Source organism: Peromyscus eremicus, chromosome X (assembly GCF_949786415.1).
Source record: "Peromyscus eremicus chromosome X, PerEre_H2_v1, whole genome shotgun sequence".
In the NCBI taxonomy this organism is placed as follows: domain Eukaryota; kingdom Metazoa; phylum Chordata; class Mammalia; order Rodentia; family Cricetidae; genus Peromyscus; species Peromyscus eremicus.
Genome location: NC_081439.1, coordinates 87,570,805 through 87,587,345, shown reverse-complemented (window position 1 = coordinate 87,587,345; position 16,541 = coordinate 87,570,805). Strand labels below are relative to the sequence as shown.

At 41.6% G+C, this 16,541-nt stretch overlaps 1 protein-coding gene and 1 pseudogene across 1 annotated transcript in view; one reads left to right on the top strand and one right to left on the bottom strand.

The window, feature by feature from the left end:
• Positions 1-8,265, bottom strand: part of Radx (RPA1 related single stranded DNA binding protein, X-linked) — a 70,080-nt gene extending 61,815 nt beyond the window's left edge. Inside the window, exon 1 of the mRNA XM_059250824.1 lies at positions 7,440-8,265. Within this exon, the coding sequence (XP_059106807.1) occupies positions 7,440-8,082 (643 nt within the window). The 5' untranslated portion in view covers positions 8,083-8,265. The remainder of the gene's footprint in view (positions 1-7,439) is intronic.
• On the top strand, positions 4,171-4,512 carry LOC131899387 (eukaryotic translation initiation factor 1-like; annotated as a pseudogene).
• Positions 8,266-16,541: the final 8,276 nt, after the last annotated feature.

The following is a 16,541-nucleotide window of genomic DNA, read 5'->3' as shown; positions in this document are numbered from 1 at the left end:
ACTTTAAAGAAGTAGTAACTTTCTTTGAAGAATATTGTGATATAAGATGAATAGATTGGAATCAGCACAAGACACACCAAGACCAAGTTCTCAGCAAAAAGATTTATTTGCCCCAGAGGAAAAGGGGAATAAGAGACAAAGACACAGCTGGAGAGTGGTGTTGCACACCTTTAATTCTAGCACTAAGGAGGGAGAGGCAGGTGGCTCTCTAGACCAGCCTTGTCTACAGTAGACATAGTTCCAGGACAGCTAAGGCTATACAAAGAAACCCTGTCTTGAAAAACAAAAAAAACAAAATGAGAGAGAGAGAGAGAGAGAGAGAGAGAGAGAGAGAGAGGAGGGAGGGAGGAGAGAGAAAGAGAGAGGTGGGGGGAGGAAGAAATGCAGTGAGAAAGTGAGACTATTTTACATTAGTATGAATCACTTTAGCTTAATAGAAAATAGCTTCTTGAGGCTGGAGAGATGGCTCATCAGTTAAAAGCACTGGTTGCTTTTTCAGAGGACCGAGGTTCAATTCCCATCGTTGGCAGGCAGCTCCCAACCATTTGTAACTTCAGTTCCTGGGGATCTACCACCTTCTTCTGGCCTCTGTGGGCACCAGACAATCATGTGTTACACAGATAAGCAATTAAAATACTCATATTTCTGTGTAATAATATCTGAGTTTGACTTCCGGACACCACACTTACGTGCACACACACACATGTTCAGAACGCCCCCCCTCCCCCATGCTCATGTGCCCTCATACATGAATCTTAACAGTATCCTCCTTAGAAAAGACAAAACTGCCGGGCGGTGGTGACGCACGCCTTTAATCCCAGCACTCAGGACGCAGAGGCAGGTGGATCTCTGTGAGTTCGAGGCCAGCCTGGACTACCAAGTGAGTTCCAGGAAAGGCGCAAAGCTACACAGAGAAACCCTGTCTTGAAAAACCAAAAAAAAAAAAAAAAGACAAAACTGAAATTAAACAAAACTGAAATTAAATTAAAGACTGGAAAAAAGATACATTGGTTCAGTGATGTTGAAAGTGTAGTTTCCTTTCTTTGTGGAGAGGAGGAGGAGTGGGAGGGGGAACAGGAGGAGAGGAGGGAGGGGAAACAGGTCAGTATGTAAAATAAATGAAAAAAAATGTTATTTAAAAAATAAAATAAAGTGTGGTTTCTGCTGGGTCTGCATCACCACCAGGGAACTTGATAGAAATGCAAACGTGTAGGACTCTGTTCTGGTGGAAGATCCACCTCAACTCCCCTCCCCTATCTTCTTCCCTAAACCCGCTCCTTCAAAGCCCTTCAAACACAGCTCCTCCCCAAACCTGCCCCTTCAAAGCCTGCCAAACACAGCTCCTCCCCAAACCTGCCCCTTCAAAGCCTGCCAAACACAGCTCCTCCCCAAACCTGCCCCTTCAAAGCCTGCCAAACACAGCTCCTCCCCTGGAGAGGAGCAAGACCACTCCCACAGGGTATATAAGCTGCATCCCAGAAAAGAGACATGTGGTTCTTCCAGTCCCTCTTCCTGGTCTCCTCTCTGAGGGGCTGGGACTGGGAATCACCAGGGAGCGCTTTACCCATTAAACCTGGGCTTTTCCTGATTAGGTCTGATTTGGATTTGCTGCATCGGAGGAGAGGCCTTCAGGGTGAAAAGACTTATCAGACTCTACTGCAACTCTAATGAATCAAAAACTTATGGTAGGACTCAGAAATCTGGATTCTAAAATATCTCTGGAGAGATAGCTCACTCAGGAAGTTGCTTGCCTTACAAACACAAGGACTTGTGTTTGACTCCTCATTAAAAACCCAAAAACCTATCTATGGAAGTACAGCTTTGTACTCTCAGCACAGTAGAAGACAGAAGCAGAGAGGTCCCTCAGTCTTGCTGGGTGGCTATGCTACTCATCAAGTCACAAGCCAGTGACTCAAAGTAAAATGGTGGATGGCACTTCAAGACTGAAATCCCAGGTTGTCCTCTGGCCTCCAAACAAACATGTGCAACTATGCACACACATATACACACACCAAAAAAAGCACATCTGAGGTGTGAGTAGACTACTCACATTTGTAAGTATTACTCTGAATGCCACCAAAATGGTAAGTATCATTATCAGAAAGAATAGAATTTGAGGCAACAAGAAATATATCATACTGATATGGAAAACTATCATACTGATATGGTAACATTCACCAGTAAGATATTAACCAGTTAATACTATTAATAATACAGTTAATAATGTGTGAGCATGTGTTGTGGGCAGAGGAGGACATTAGGGATCCAGCTCTATCACTCTGCCTTACTCCTTTAAGACAGGGAAGGTCTCTCACTCCTGTCTCAAACACTACAGTACCAAGCTTTTTATTTAGTGTGGAAGCTGGGATCCAAAGTCAGGTCTCATCCTTGCAAAGTATGAGACCTCACTGCACTTCTGCTCCTACCCACTAAGCCAACTCTCCAGCCTCAAAGTAAAGTGTACTTTTTTAAAAACCACCAGTACCTACAGAGCAAGATCCAGGACAGGCACCAAAACTACACAGAGAAACCTATCTTGAATGCTCCCCACCTCGCAAAAAACAAAACAAAACAAAACAAACAAACAAACAAAAAAAAAACCTACCAGTACAAGCTGGGCGGTGGTGACACTTGCCTTTAATCCCAGCACTTGGTAGGAAGAGCCAGGTGGATCTCTTCGAGTTCAAGGCCAGCCTGGTCTACAGAGCAAGTTCCAGGACAGCCAAGGCTACACAGAGAAACTGTCTCGAAAAACCAACCAACCAAACAAACCACACAAAAACAAACAACAGCAACAAACAAAAAACTACCAGTACAGCCAGGGCTGGGGATGTCTAGGGCAGGAAGACGGCCTGCTTGGGTAACAGAGTGAATTGAAGATCAATCTAAGCAACTCAATCAGAGCCTGTCTCAAAATAAAAAATAAGAGTTAAAGCTATATCTCAGTAGTATAGTTCTTGCAGAGCATGGGCAAGGTTCAAGTTCAATCTCTAGCCAAACACACATAAATAAGTAAATAAATAAACAAAGCCAGATTTGGTAGCATATACTCTTAACCCCAGGACTAAGGAGGCTTGGGAAAGAAGAACAGAGGTTCCACACCAGCATGTACTGTAGTCTATCTCAAAAATAAAATAAAATAAAATAAAATAAAATAAAATAAAATAAAATAAAATAATAAAATAAAATAAAATAATAAAATAAAATAAAATAAATAAAATAAAATAAAGTATAAAATAAAATAAAATAAAATAAAATATAAAATAAAATAAATAAAATAAAATAAAATAAAATAAAAAAATAAAATAAAATAAAATAATAAAATAAAATAATAAAATAAAATAAAATAATAAAATAAAATAAAATAAAATAATAAAATAATCCCTGCTTTGCATGAAGTCCTGTGTTAATACAACCAGACCTAGTATTGACATATTGTCTAGTGCTGTTTCATGATACATTAGCAGAACTCAGTAGTTTTCTCCAGGAGCTGGAGAGATGGCTCAGCAGCTAAAAGTACTTGTTGCTCTTGCAGAGGATAGGCATTCAGTGTTCAGCAACCACATGGCTCACAATCATCTGTAACTCCAGTTTCAGGGCATCTAACACCTGGACTCCTTGGGCACCAGGCTCACACATTGTGCATATACATGCATGAAGGCAAAGCACTCAAACACCCAAAATAAAAATAAATAATAACAAACAAACAAGGTAAACAACAAAAAGCAGCGCATAGCAGTACACATGCTTGTGATCTCAGAGACTGCAGAACGGAATTCTAGGCCAGCCTGGACTGTAAGGTAAGACTCTGTCTCCAAAAGCTAGAAAAAAGGCATGCAAGATGACTCAGTGGGTAAAGGTGTTTTCCACCCTGGCCCCATATGGTGCAAGGAGAGAACCTACACCTCGAAGTTGTTCTATGACCTATACACACTCACAGTGACATCAAGGTACTCCTGTGTTCTCTGCCCTGCCACCCCCATACCCACAAATAAATAAATAAGTGTAAAAAATTAAAACTAGAGCCCCAGTCACTGAGCTGCCATTGAGGACTCAGTTGCCTCTCCTTCGAGCGTCCCGTGCTTCCCGCCGCCCCTGCCTCCTCCCTCCTGCAACGGCCTTGGCCTTCCGGAAGGCCGCAGGCCTATTCCACCTTGGAAAAGGAATCGTATGTCTGCTATCCAAAACCTGAACTCTTTCGACCCCTTTGCTGATGCAAGTAAGGGTGATGACCTGCTTCCTGCTGGCACTGAGGATTATATCCATATAAGAATTCAACAGAGAAACGGCAGGAACACCTTTACTACTGTCCAAGGGATCGCTGATGATTACAATAAAAAGAAACTAGTCAAAGCGTTTAAGAAGAAATTTGCCTGCAATGGTACTGTAATTGAGCATCCAGAATATGGAGAAGTAATTGAGCTATAGGGTGACCAGCACAACAACATATGCTAGTTCCTGATAGAGATTGGACGGGCTTAGGATGACCAGCTGAAGGTCCATGGGTTTTGAGTGCTTGTGACTCTCTGAAGCTTAAGTGAGGAATTCCTAGCAATGAGTAGAATTTCCCTTCTGTCCCTTGTCACGAGTTTAAAAACCTCACAGCTTGTATAATATAATTGCTTTTAACTTGGACTAGTGTAACTCTTTCATGCAATAAACTGCAAAGAGCCAAAAAAATTAAAACTAGAAAAACAAACAAACCCTGGTGTGTCCCAGCACTTGGAAGCTAGAGTCAGGGGATAAGTTCAAGGCCAGTCTAAGGTATGAAACCTTGCCTCAAAATAATAATTTTTTAAAAAAATGATGTTTGTAAGTAAGGTTGCAATGTGAGCTGCCACTTTCCAAGTAGGGTATAATCAAGGAACAGGCAAAACAGAATCTTTTAGGGTACCTGAAGTTTTCTAGATCTTGATGGGAAGGTGACCATATAACCATGTCGAAGAGTACAATTGATAGGGTTGTATAAACCCTTTTCATATTACTGTGTAAAGTTAAAAGTTAATAAAAAGATTCAAAGGCACAGATCTTAAGCAAAGTTTACAGAAAAGGGACAGGGCACTGCAAAAATAACCTACAGTATATAGCATACACTAATACCTATTGAGCAAAGAAATCCAGTAAATGAATAATAAAAAGCCAAGCTTGGAGTGTGGCTCAGCTATAAAGCCCTTCCTCTGTGGCACATTGGAAACCTCAGGGTCAGTTCCTAACTCTAGAAGAAAAATAGGACAAAGCCAAAGGACACTATTTTAGAAGAGCGAGATATGGGAACATGGACACTCATACATATGCAGTTCAATTTAAATTAGTACAGATTTTCAGACAACAATTTATCAATGCCCAATGAATTAAAAAAAAAAAAAAACCTCAGATATTCTTTAACCCAGCAATTCCACTTCTAGGAATCCATCCTTTCAATAGAAATACTCAAATACAACCAATTCTCACACATCTTACTTATATTTGGCACTGTTTACAATACTGAGAAAGCTTAAAATAATAAATTACTAACCTACATGGGTACAATTATAGAAGTTATCATATTTCAAAAATAAGAAAAATTTAAAAAATTTTTAAAAAACTAAAAAGAAGTTATCATATTTCTATACTGTAGAATATTATGTTTATAGAAATACCCCAGAGGTGCCTGAAATGCATAATTATTTTTATTAAATTAGTATTTTGTAATTAATTTTATGTTTTAAAAAATGAAAACCAAACTCTCAAATTTATAATTTTGATAGGAATGTTGAAGACATACAAAGGTTAAAGATGCATTTTACTAATTCCAAATTTTATTATTTACAATTTCAAACACACAGCAAACCTGAAGTCTTGATTTTACTCACTTCCTAGATCTTACGGTTTCAATATACTTGGACCTCTCAATTTTAACACAATATACTTTAAAATACACAGTTTGAATTTTTTAGCACATGGACATTGCTTTTTGTAATAAAATATCACTTTGATATCTACTGGATATGACTTAAGAACAGAAACCAAACATACTTTTATATATGTATATATATTATTAACCCCCTTTAAATTCTGAGTCAATTGTTCTTTTATAAATTAAATTCTAAAAATATAGATGAACAACATTTACACCACAGCTACTTTGCTTTTATGTCTTAAGTTATCTAAGCCATCATTGACTACAAATTTCTATTAACATTTTCTTTTCTCATTTTGAGTGGATATTACCATAAATGCATATTTTTGAACAAGTTATCTTTTAATGTTCAAATTTGTTACTCCTGTTTGTCATAGTAAGATGCCCCCGACTTAGCATTGTGATAACAATATAAAGGGAAAAAGGGGTGGGGCTGGGCAAATTGGCTCCTCTGGCACAGTGCTTACTTAGCATGCCGGAAATCCTGGGTTAAATCCTCAGGTATAGTCAAGTACCCCTGTAATCCCAGCACTTGGGAGACAGAGGCAGGAGGAGCGGGAATTGGGGGCTAGCCTGGGATATATGAGACTCTGCCTCCAAAAACAAAAACAAAAAAGACCTAAAACCAGTAAATATAGAAGATTATAGTCTTTTTAGTTGTTTTCTGTGGTACTTTTTTCCCCTACCCATTTCTTATGTGTTTAGCCTGTAGTGTTATCATCTGCCTTAATTTTATGTGTTAATACAAAAAGATTTTAAAAGAGCATTTATTGATGACAAACTGCCATTTTCAGGCTAACTTCCTACTTCTGATACAGGAAATATGAACTTCCTGTTATCAAGAAAAAATGATCATTTGAAGCCTTTCTACAATCATCACACCTTCTAAAAGTAATACTTGCATGACTTTTACATTCAATGACACAAACATGGTGTTTTAGTTAATGTAAAGCATCACATCACTGAACATCTCCTTTGAACAAATGTTAAATGTTAAAACATACAATGCTGCATGGTTTTTATGTGAAATCCAAATCAATACACTCTTCAACCTATGTATTTTTCACAACTGAAACAGGGTTGCAACTGAGATTAATTAAAACCAAACCTATATATTGAACACAGAAGGAGTACTGAAAACCAAGTCCTCAATCTTTCTGCCAAACTAAATTTAAACCACAGTCAGGTATTTCAAGAATAGCACTTTGCAATCAAACTGAGAGGAACAGGCTGCATGAAGTTAAGACTGTTTACCACTCCTGGTTTCTAAGGAAAAATACAAAAAACAAAAACAACAAAAAAAACAAACAAAAAAAAATTTTTCTTTTCCTGTTAACATGGGTTCCAAACACTTAACTGTTTTTGTTGTTGTTACTCTCTGTTTTTGAGACACCGTGTCTCTCTGGGTCTGAGACTACCCCAGAATTTGCCCTCAATTCTCTTGCCTCTGCCTCCCCAACTGCTGGCGTTCTGGGTGTGTGCCACCACGCCAGGCTCTGAACATTCTTAAAACCTGCCTCCGTTCCCTCCAATTACTTACTGTTAAAGTTGAAGTCCTCAGGTTGCTTGTTGACCTTCCAGATATCTCCATATGGATCTTCGTTGTTCCATAGAGCCAGGTAGTGGCTCCTGCCGCCTCTCAGAGGCCTCTCTGGCTTTTCCTCATGCGCTCTGTTTCTAAATGGAGTTTCTACAGAAACATAATCTAGGGGCTCCCCACAGTGGACCTTATCTATGCACAGGATTCCTTGGCCCAATCTTTTCTCGTTGTAAAGACACGAGACTCTGGAAATTCTCATTTCTATGCCAACTTTAAGAATATTCTGATAAACGAGAAAGTTTAAGCTGGGGTCTAAGTAGCACTTCTCTTGGTACACCCCGTCGGAGATGGTCACATCATAGCAGTAAAGGGGAAGCCTGGGCACTGTGTCCCGTGGCTCATCCTCTAAAAGGTATCTTTGGACGGCCAGTACAGTGACAGGCACCACTTCCGTTAGGGAGACACACTGTTTAGGGGAGCCGGTTATCTGCTCAATAACCTTTTCGATCCAGGACCTGTGCCTCTGGTCACCAGCCCTTCGGATCACTCCTCCTGGGACCCCAGCCCTATCTCTTTCGGGGTGAGGCCAGTAAAGGCCAGCGTGGGAGGGTCCAGCCTCAGGCTGACCCGACTCACCAGACATTGTGAGATAACCTCAACTCTTCGCACTCTTAAAAGCTTTTTTTTTTTTTTTGCCCTGTCCCAAAGCCGGGAGAAAAATAAGCCGCTCCCTGGGGACAGAAGCGCGACGCTACCGGCAAGAACAGAGGCACGAGGCTGTCAGAGCGAAGAGACGCGCGACGCTGAGGGAGCCAACCGACACGCGACACTGACAGAGCGAAGAGACGCGCGCGACGCTGTCGGGGCCAACAGGCGCGCGCGACGCCCGCCGAGCGACGAGGTGCGCGCGACGCTGTCGGGGCCAACAGGCGCGCGCGACGCCCGCCGAGCGACGAGGTGCGCGCGACGCTGTCGGGGCCAACAGGCGCGCGCGACGCCCGCCAAGCGACGAGGTGCGCGCGACGCTGTCGGGGCCAACAGGCGCGCGCGACGCCCGCCGAGCGACGAGGTGCGCGCGACGCCGTCGGGGCCAACAGGCGCGCGCGACGCTGTCGGAGCCCGCTGCTCTGGTCCCGCCCCACAGCGAGGTGCGAGCTTCTGCGCATGCGCATCAGCCTTCCCGCCGGCTCTCTGAGCCGCTAATCTGAGACTCTGAAACCGTGTTTCTAGGGAGAGCACCAGAGAAGTACGCGGCGGCGTACATTCCGTCCTTGGGTCCCCCCCCCCCCCAGCCCGAGTTCGGTTTGGGGAGGGGAGGAGAGGCACTAGACTGGGAGGAGAGAAGTGTGGTTGTCCAGGTTTCCAAAGTACAGCAGCAGCGAGAAGGAGGAGCAAGGAGCGCGGCGGGCTCCCCCAAGAAAGGAGAGCATCGAGATGTAGCGGAAAATAGGAAGCAGCAAAAGGGAGGCTCTATTAGTCCTAAAGCAGAGACTTGGGCTGGCAAAAGAACGGCATTCAGTGTTATCACGTTCATGTATAATTACTAACAGTGCTTAGTAGCCAAGAAATAGTTTCTTAAATCCAAACACATTAAATTAGTAAATATACACGAACGTGATAATTCTGATCTCCTGTAGTATGATCAAAATCAGATAATGTATGCACAGCCTTCGGGGGAGTCACAAGCACAAAAGTCTGCTAAAAAAAATTAGCTGCTGTTGTTATTAGTATTAACATAATTATCTGCAGTAGCTCCAGATACTAGTAGTGGCCCGGTAAACTAGTAGTAGTAAGTGCAAATGAAAATTTAAAAATGTAGAGTTTGGGTGGTGGTGGCACATGCCTTTAATCCCAGCACCCAAGAGGCAGAGGCAGGAGGATCTCTGTGAGTTCAAGGCCAGCCTGGGTACAGAGTGAGTTCCAGGACAGCCAGCACTGTTACACAGAGAAACCCTGTCTCTGAAAACAAAACAAAACAAACAACAACAACAACAAAAAACCGTAGAAATGGCTTGCTAAACATCATTCTTGAGATTACACTTTTTAAAATGCATTTTATTTTTTAATATAATACCTAGGTGACATACTGAAAGGATACACAGTTCAAAAACTGTATTTCTTAAATATAAAGCATATTTCAAAGATAATTGTAAAGTGAATATACTGAGCAGAATAGTTAGAATTAAACATACAATATTTATTAAGTGTATCCAATCTGCTATCATACACAAAATGTATTAATTTTAAAGAACACTTCTTAAAGGTGGTTATGACCTGCTTTCTATTATCTTTTGAACTCTATCATTCTTTATTCATTATTTATGAAATCCCCACTCCAAGGCAGGCAATATTGTAGGCCACTAGGGATGACTATAATCACTCTTCGTTCAAGCTCCCCATTGCTTGGGCTGAACGACTCTACCTTTGTTAAATTTTTGAATAATAGTAATTCTACAAATAATTCATTTCCCCCACCCCCTCTTCTTTTTAAAATGGGGTTTCATGTATTTCAGACTGGCTTGAAATTCGTTTGCAGCTGAGGATGAACTTGTTGCCCTCCAGCCTGTAGCCTTCCCCCGCTTTCTGTCATCACTGGTGTGTACCACCAACCCCAGTTTTATGTGGGTCTGGGGATAGAATGCAGGACTTCATTCATGCTTGGCAAGTACCAACTGAGATACATCCACATCCACCCACATGTTTCTTATGTGTTCTTGGCAAGGGACAGCCTTGCTATGGAGACTCAAAAGGCTAACAAGGGTAAAAGGAATAGAGGGGGCAGGTATGAGTAGAGACAGTCTCTCTGATAAGTTAGTGAACAGACGGGACCTGCAGAAAGTGAAGGAGGAAACTGAATGGATAACTGTGGTAAGTGTGTGCTGGCTAGTTTTATGTCAACTTGACACACAAACTGGAGTTATCTGAAAGGAGGGAACCTCAGTTGAGAAAATGCCTCCATAAGATCCAGCTGTATTTTCTTAATTAGTGATTGATGGGGGAGGGTGGTCCCTTGTGGCCACATGGTGCCATCCCTGGGCTGGTGGTCCTGAGTTCCATAATAAAGCAGGCTGAGCAAGCCATGGGAAGGAAACCAGTAAGCATCATTCTTCTGTGGCCTCTTCATCAGCTCCTGCCTCCAGGTTCCTGCCCTGTTAGAGTTCCTGTCCTGATTTCATTCAAGGGTAAGCCAAATGAACTGTTTCCTCCCCAGCTTGTTTTTTTTTTTTTGGTCATGGGGTTTTGTCACAGCAATAGAAACCCTAACAAAGACAGGGTGTTTGAATCCCAAGTAGCAGCAATAGCAGATTCCACAAGACAGAGCATGCTTGATCATTTTGAGAAAATGCAAAAACAAGTGAGCAGCAGGAGAGGGGGAAAGGAAGAATGACAAAGTCAAAGAAGTTGTCGGGGGGGGGGGGGGGGTAGGGGGGGTTGAATTTTGAAGAGAGTGGTAAGATACTTCCACTTGAGCCCCCTTCTTTCATGGCATCTCCTTCAATCATTTTTTAATCACATCACTCATTATTTATATCACTAATTCAGCACTTATTACCTAATAATTTTCAATTGAAAAAATTAAATCTTTTCCCCATCTGGGCAGGAGAGAGGAGAGAGGAGAGAGGAGAGAAAATTAATTGAAAAAATTAAATCTTTTCCCCATCTGGGCACTCTTGGTATTTGAAGCTAGAAAAAAACGAGTTGTCACTGGGCATGTTGTTGTGGTTTGTGAAATGGTTGAAAGTATTCGTGGTCTCCTCTACCACCTATACTGTAACAACCAATCAAGTGTATCTGCAGACATTGCTGACTATCTCCTGGGATGAAAAGGAACTAAATTATAAGCCTTTTGAGAGCAGGAAGTGATTTGTTCTCAGTTTTCCCTGTGCTTCCTTCACAATTCATAAAAGGCATTCAATGGTTTTTTGGGGGGAGGGTTGTTTGTTTTTCGTTTTGTTTTGTTTTTAGTTTTTACTGCAAAGTTTCTAGATTCTTTTCTTTTTTAAAAACTTTTTGTTGGTTCTTTGTGGATTTCACATCAGGCATCCTGATACCATTTATCTCCCCATCCCTTTGTTATCCACTCTCTTTCCTTGCAAACTGACCCCTAAAATAAAATAAAACTTAAAAGAAAAAACAAAAACAAAAACAAACAAACAAAGCAACACAAAACAAAAATTTCGGCATGGAAGCTGTAGTTGTGGCCCACTGTAGTATACGCTATAGTCCACACATCTTTACTTGCAAGTGTTCATTGCTATGAGTCATTGGTCTGGTCTGAGGCCTCTGGCTTCTGCTACCCTATCAATACTGGGCTCTCACTGGGACTCCTCTTAAATATCCTGTTATCCTGTGTCATGGAGATCCTGCAGCTTTGGATCTGCAGGTCCAGCCCCTTCACCTGCTCCTGCAGTTCATAGATGAGGTGGATGTAGGGTGGGCTAACTCATAGCCCTGGTTCTGGGCCTGAGTGGTAGCTGAGTTGGTCTCCCTGCCAGCTTTCCCTCATAGTCATTGCCTGGATGAGCTCTCCAGCACTGCCCTGGCTAGCTCACCCAATGCAACAGAAAGCAAGGAGCACAGCTAGTTCTCTTGCTCCATACCTTTGGGTCCAGCTCACTGGTACCTACACCACCAGGGCCAGCTCTACTCTTTTGCCCAGGTGAGGTGCAGGGCCTGCTCTCTCGAGTGCTGCAGTTGGTGAGGGGCAAGGCTAGCTCTCCCACTCTCATGCCCCCAAGCCAAGCTCTCCTGCCTGGCGCAGGTGGAAAGGGGCAGGGGGAGGGGAGGGCATCTTTCCCTCACCCTTGCCACACATGGCATACAAGGGGCGATGGGGTCATCTTTCCAGCTCTCACACCCTCAGGGCTGGCTCACCTGCACCCCAGCCAACAGGGTCAGCTCTAGTGTGCTGCCCAGGCAAGGTGTAAAGCCCACTCTCCAGAGTGCTGCAGCTGGCAAGGGGCAGGGCCAGTTTTCCCACTCTCACGACCCTAGGGGACAGCTCTCTGGCCTACTACAGTTGGGAATGGGCAAGGGGTGGAGGGCATCTTTTTCCTTGCCTGTGCCACCACATAGCAGACAAAGGGGAGGTGGCAGGGTCAACTCTCCTACTTTCATACCCTCAGGGCCGGCTCACCTGTGCCCCTCTATTGTTTTATTATTATTATTATTATTATTATTATTATTATTATTATTTTATTATTTTATTTTGAGTTTTTGAGACAGGGTTTCTCTGTGTAGCTTTGGTCTACCTCTGTAGACCAGACTGGCCTCAATACACCTGTCTCTGCCTCCCGAGTGCTGGGATTAAAGGCATGTGCCACCACCACCAGGCTTAAAATATTCAGGTTTTTTGTTGTTGTTGTTTTGTTTTGTTGTGAGACAGGGTTTCTCTGTGAAACAGTCCTGGCTGTGCTGGAACTCTCTATGTAGACCAGACTGGCCTCGAACTCACAGAGACCCACCTGCATCTGCCTCCCAGTGCTGGGATTAAAGGCGTGTGCCACCACCGTTCGGCTCTATTGTTTTAAATAAATGAAAACCACAAATCTTACTGTCTCTCTTCCAAAGAGAGTACACAAGTGTGGCTTTTTTAAATAAAGAATACACAGAACTCCAAAAAAATTCAGTGAAGAAAATTGTTCTCTGAAAGCTGGAGTTGGTAAACTGCTACTCTTGCAAGCGGGGGTGGGGCTACATTTGATCCCCAGAACTATACACAATGCGAAATCAATTGGGAAGTATGTGGGCAGCACATATTGAAGTCAACAGGTTATTGAATAAAAAAGAAAGCACAAAGTCGGGATAGGGAGGTGAGGAGAATCTGGGAGGAGTTAAAGGGACAAGTAGAGATGAATGAATATGATCAAAGCATATTGTATGAAATTCTCAAAGAATGAAAATAAATTTAAACTGAGTGTGATGGAAATAGAGCTGAGAAAGTGGAGACAAGTACATTCCTAGGGCTCCCTGTCCAGCTAGCATAACCTACTTGGTGAGTTTCAGGCCAATGACACATACCTGTCTCAAAAACAAAAGGTAGACAGTACCTGAGGAATGATAGCCAAGAATGTCCTCTAGCCTCCAGAGGTATAAACATACATATGCCCACTCATTTACACATACATACACACACACACACACACACACACACACACACACACACACACACACTTTCCCAAATGTATATGCTTTGTCAAGTCCATTGCTAAGTCTCAAGTTAAAACCAGTATGTATCATAGTACTCTACGTAAGTCCTCAATAGTAATTAACAAATGAATAAAATTGTGGAACTTTACTGGATTTACTGCAGGTACCATTAAGCCTCATCCTTCTCTATTATTTATTTAGGAGAGCTTAATTTAGCCTGGTGTGGTGCACACCTTCAATTCCAGGACTCAGGAGGCAGAGGGAGATCTCTGTGAATTGGAGGCCAGCCTGGTCTATATAGCAAGTTCCAGGCCAGTCAGGGCTACATAGTAAGATCGTGTTTCAAAATAAAACAACTTAATAAATATTTCAAATCTGTTTCATCCATAGACTAAACTATACACACAATGTAATTTATGGATAAAAGCATTGTATCATCAAATACTGGGTCCATCCAGTGAATTCATGAAAGATGGCTTTTTGACAGTGATGCTTGGTAGCTGGATACTGTTTCAATAGGAAGAATGTTTGCTTTTACACTATGGATAATAAAGATGAATGTAACTAAGGAATATACATGCAATTATAGCCAAAAGTATGCATCACTCTGTGTTAAGAGGACAACTTGTGTAATGTTGCAAGTATGACTGCTCTCTTGTGTGTTGTTACTAAGCACATGCTTGATCCAACACACAATAACACAATCAGGAAGGTAAATGACTTTGAGTGTCTGTAATGGGTATCCCTCTCAGCTGGTAGATTTGTTATAATGCCTCTATAGGTTAAAATGGTAAAAATAGGGAAGAAAATGCTGTTTTGTTTGTTTGCCTGGTTTCATTGTTTATGATTTGTAAAAATTTGTAAGAAAAAGATTTGTCTATTTTAGTTTTATGTACATGCGAGTTTTGTCTACATGTATGTCTATGCACCATGTGTGCGCAGTGCCCACAGAGGCCAGAAGAGAGAGTAGGGTCCCCTGGAACTAGAATTGCACTGGATGTGAGCCACCATTTGGGTCCTGAACCCAGATCCTCAGGAATAGCAAGCAATGCTTATAACCACTGAGGCACCGCTCTAGTCCTGAGACAATGTTTTATAAAATGGGCATGTTGTGCCGGGCGGTGGTGGCGCACGCCTTTAATCCCAGCACTCAGGAGGCAGAGCCAGGCGGATCTCTGTGAGTTCGAGGCCAGCATGGGCTACCAAGTGAGTCCCAGGAAAGGCGCAAAGCTACACAGAGAAACCCTGTCTCGAAAAACCAAATAAATAAATAAATAAATAAATAAATAAATAAATAAATAAATAAATAAATAAATAAAATAAAATGGGCATGTTGTAAAAGATTCAAAACCGTTTGATATAATGTTAAATGGCTTTGTTAGTCCACTAAATTTGGTGCACATATTAATCACATTGATTTTCTTCACCTTTAAAATTGCACTAATGAAAGTCGTCATGGTTGTTGAAATTTTGCTCAAGATAGTGTTTGGCACTGTGGGAAAGTTTTTTTTTTTTTTTTTTTTTTCCGAGACAGGGTTTCTCTGTGTAGCTTTGTGCCTTTCCTGGATCTCACTTGGTAGCCCAGGCTGGCCTCGAACTCACAGAGATCCGCCTGGCTCTGCCTCCCGAATGCTGGGATTAAAGGCGTGCGCCACCACCGCCTGGCTGGGAAAGTTTTTTAAATGCTACTCACTATTATTGTTTTTCTCTAAAAGATATAGGCACAACATAAAACAATAGGGTTCTAGAACTACAGAAAACCATTAGATCAAACTGTGCATTGTGAAGCATTAATGAGTTATAAAAACCAATTTATTGGTCATAAACTGGACATAAAATCAAGACAAAAGGAAAAATCATAGCGAGTATCTCCAAACATAATAATAACTTCATAATAGTTTTGTCATATTAGGGCTAGAGAGAAGGTTAAGTGGGTAAGAGCACTGTCTGATCTTCCAAAGGACTTGGGTTCAATTCCAGGACAAACATGGCAGCCCATAGCCACCTGTAACTTCAATTTCAGGGGGTCTAATATTCTCCTTTGGCCTCTGAGAGCACTGCATACATGTGGTGCACAGACATATATACAAGAAAACACCCACACACATCAAGTACAAAGAAATCTTTAAAAATTTTGTCTCAGATTTTTTGGTATGTAAATGAGTAGAGTATGCTGTAAAATGAAACTCTTGCTATAGATTGTACCCAGAAATTTTTATGACTCTATTGTACTTTAATCCCTTTTGGTTACAAATGAATAAATTTGGCACAGAAAAGGTTACTAATATGAACAAAATCATACAGTGATAAGTGGCAGGGCACCAAAACTTGTAGCCAGCCTTCCAGATTAACAAGCCAAATAAAGATTTCCATGCCAGTTGGACAGACCTTGGATTATTCCCTCCAAAAATTTTTTTTAGTTTTTTATCATGAATTTCTGTTTATTAATAATTTATTTTTTAATGTGCATTAGTGTTTTGCTTGCATGTATATCTGTGTGAGGGGGTCAGATCCCCTGGAACTATAGTTGCGGACAGTTATGAGCTGCCATGTGGGTGCTGGGAATTGAACCTGGTTCCTCTGGAAGAGCAGACAGTTCTCTTAAACACTGAGCTATCTCTCCAGCCCATTTCTGTTTTATTAAAAATGTTTGTTTCTATTTCTGAGACAACTTGTGTATGTTTCTTATGTGGGACAGATTGGTCTGGATATGTTATGTAACCCAGGATGGAACTCCTGATCCTCCTATTAGGATTGTAAGTGAGCACCCTGCATCTGGCTGATTTTCTTTTCTTTCTTAATTATTTGTTTAGATTATAATATAATTACATCATTTTCTCCTTCCCTTCCACCCCCCCCCCCCGCAAACTCTCCCATATAACCCCCTTGCTCTCTTTCAAATTCCTGGCCTCTTTTTTTCTTTAATTGATTTTATATATATAATATATATAT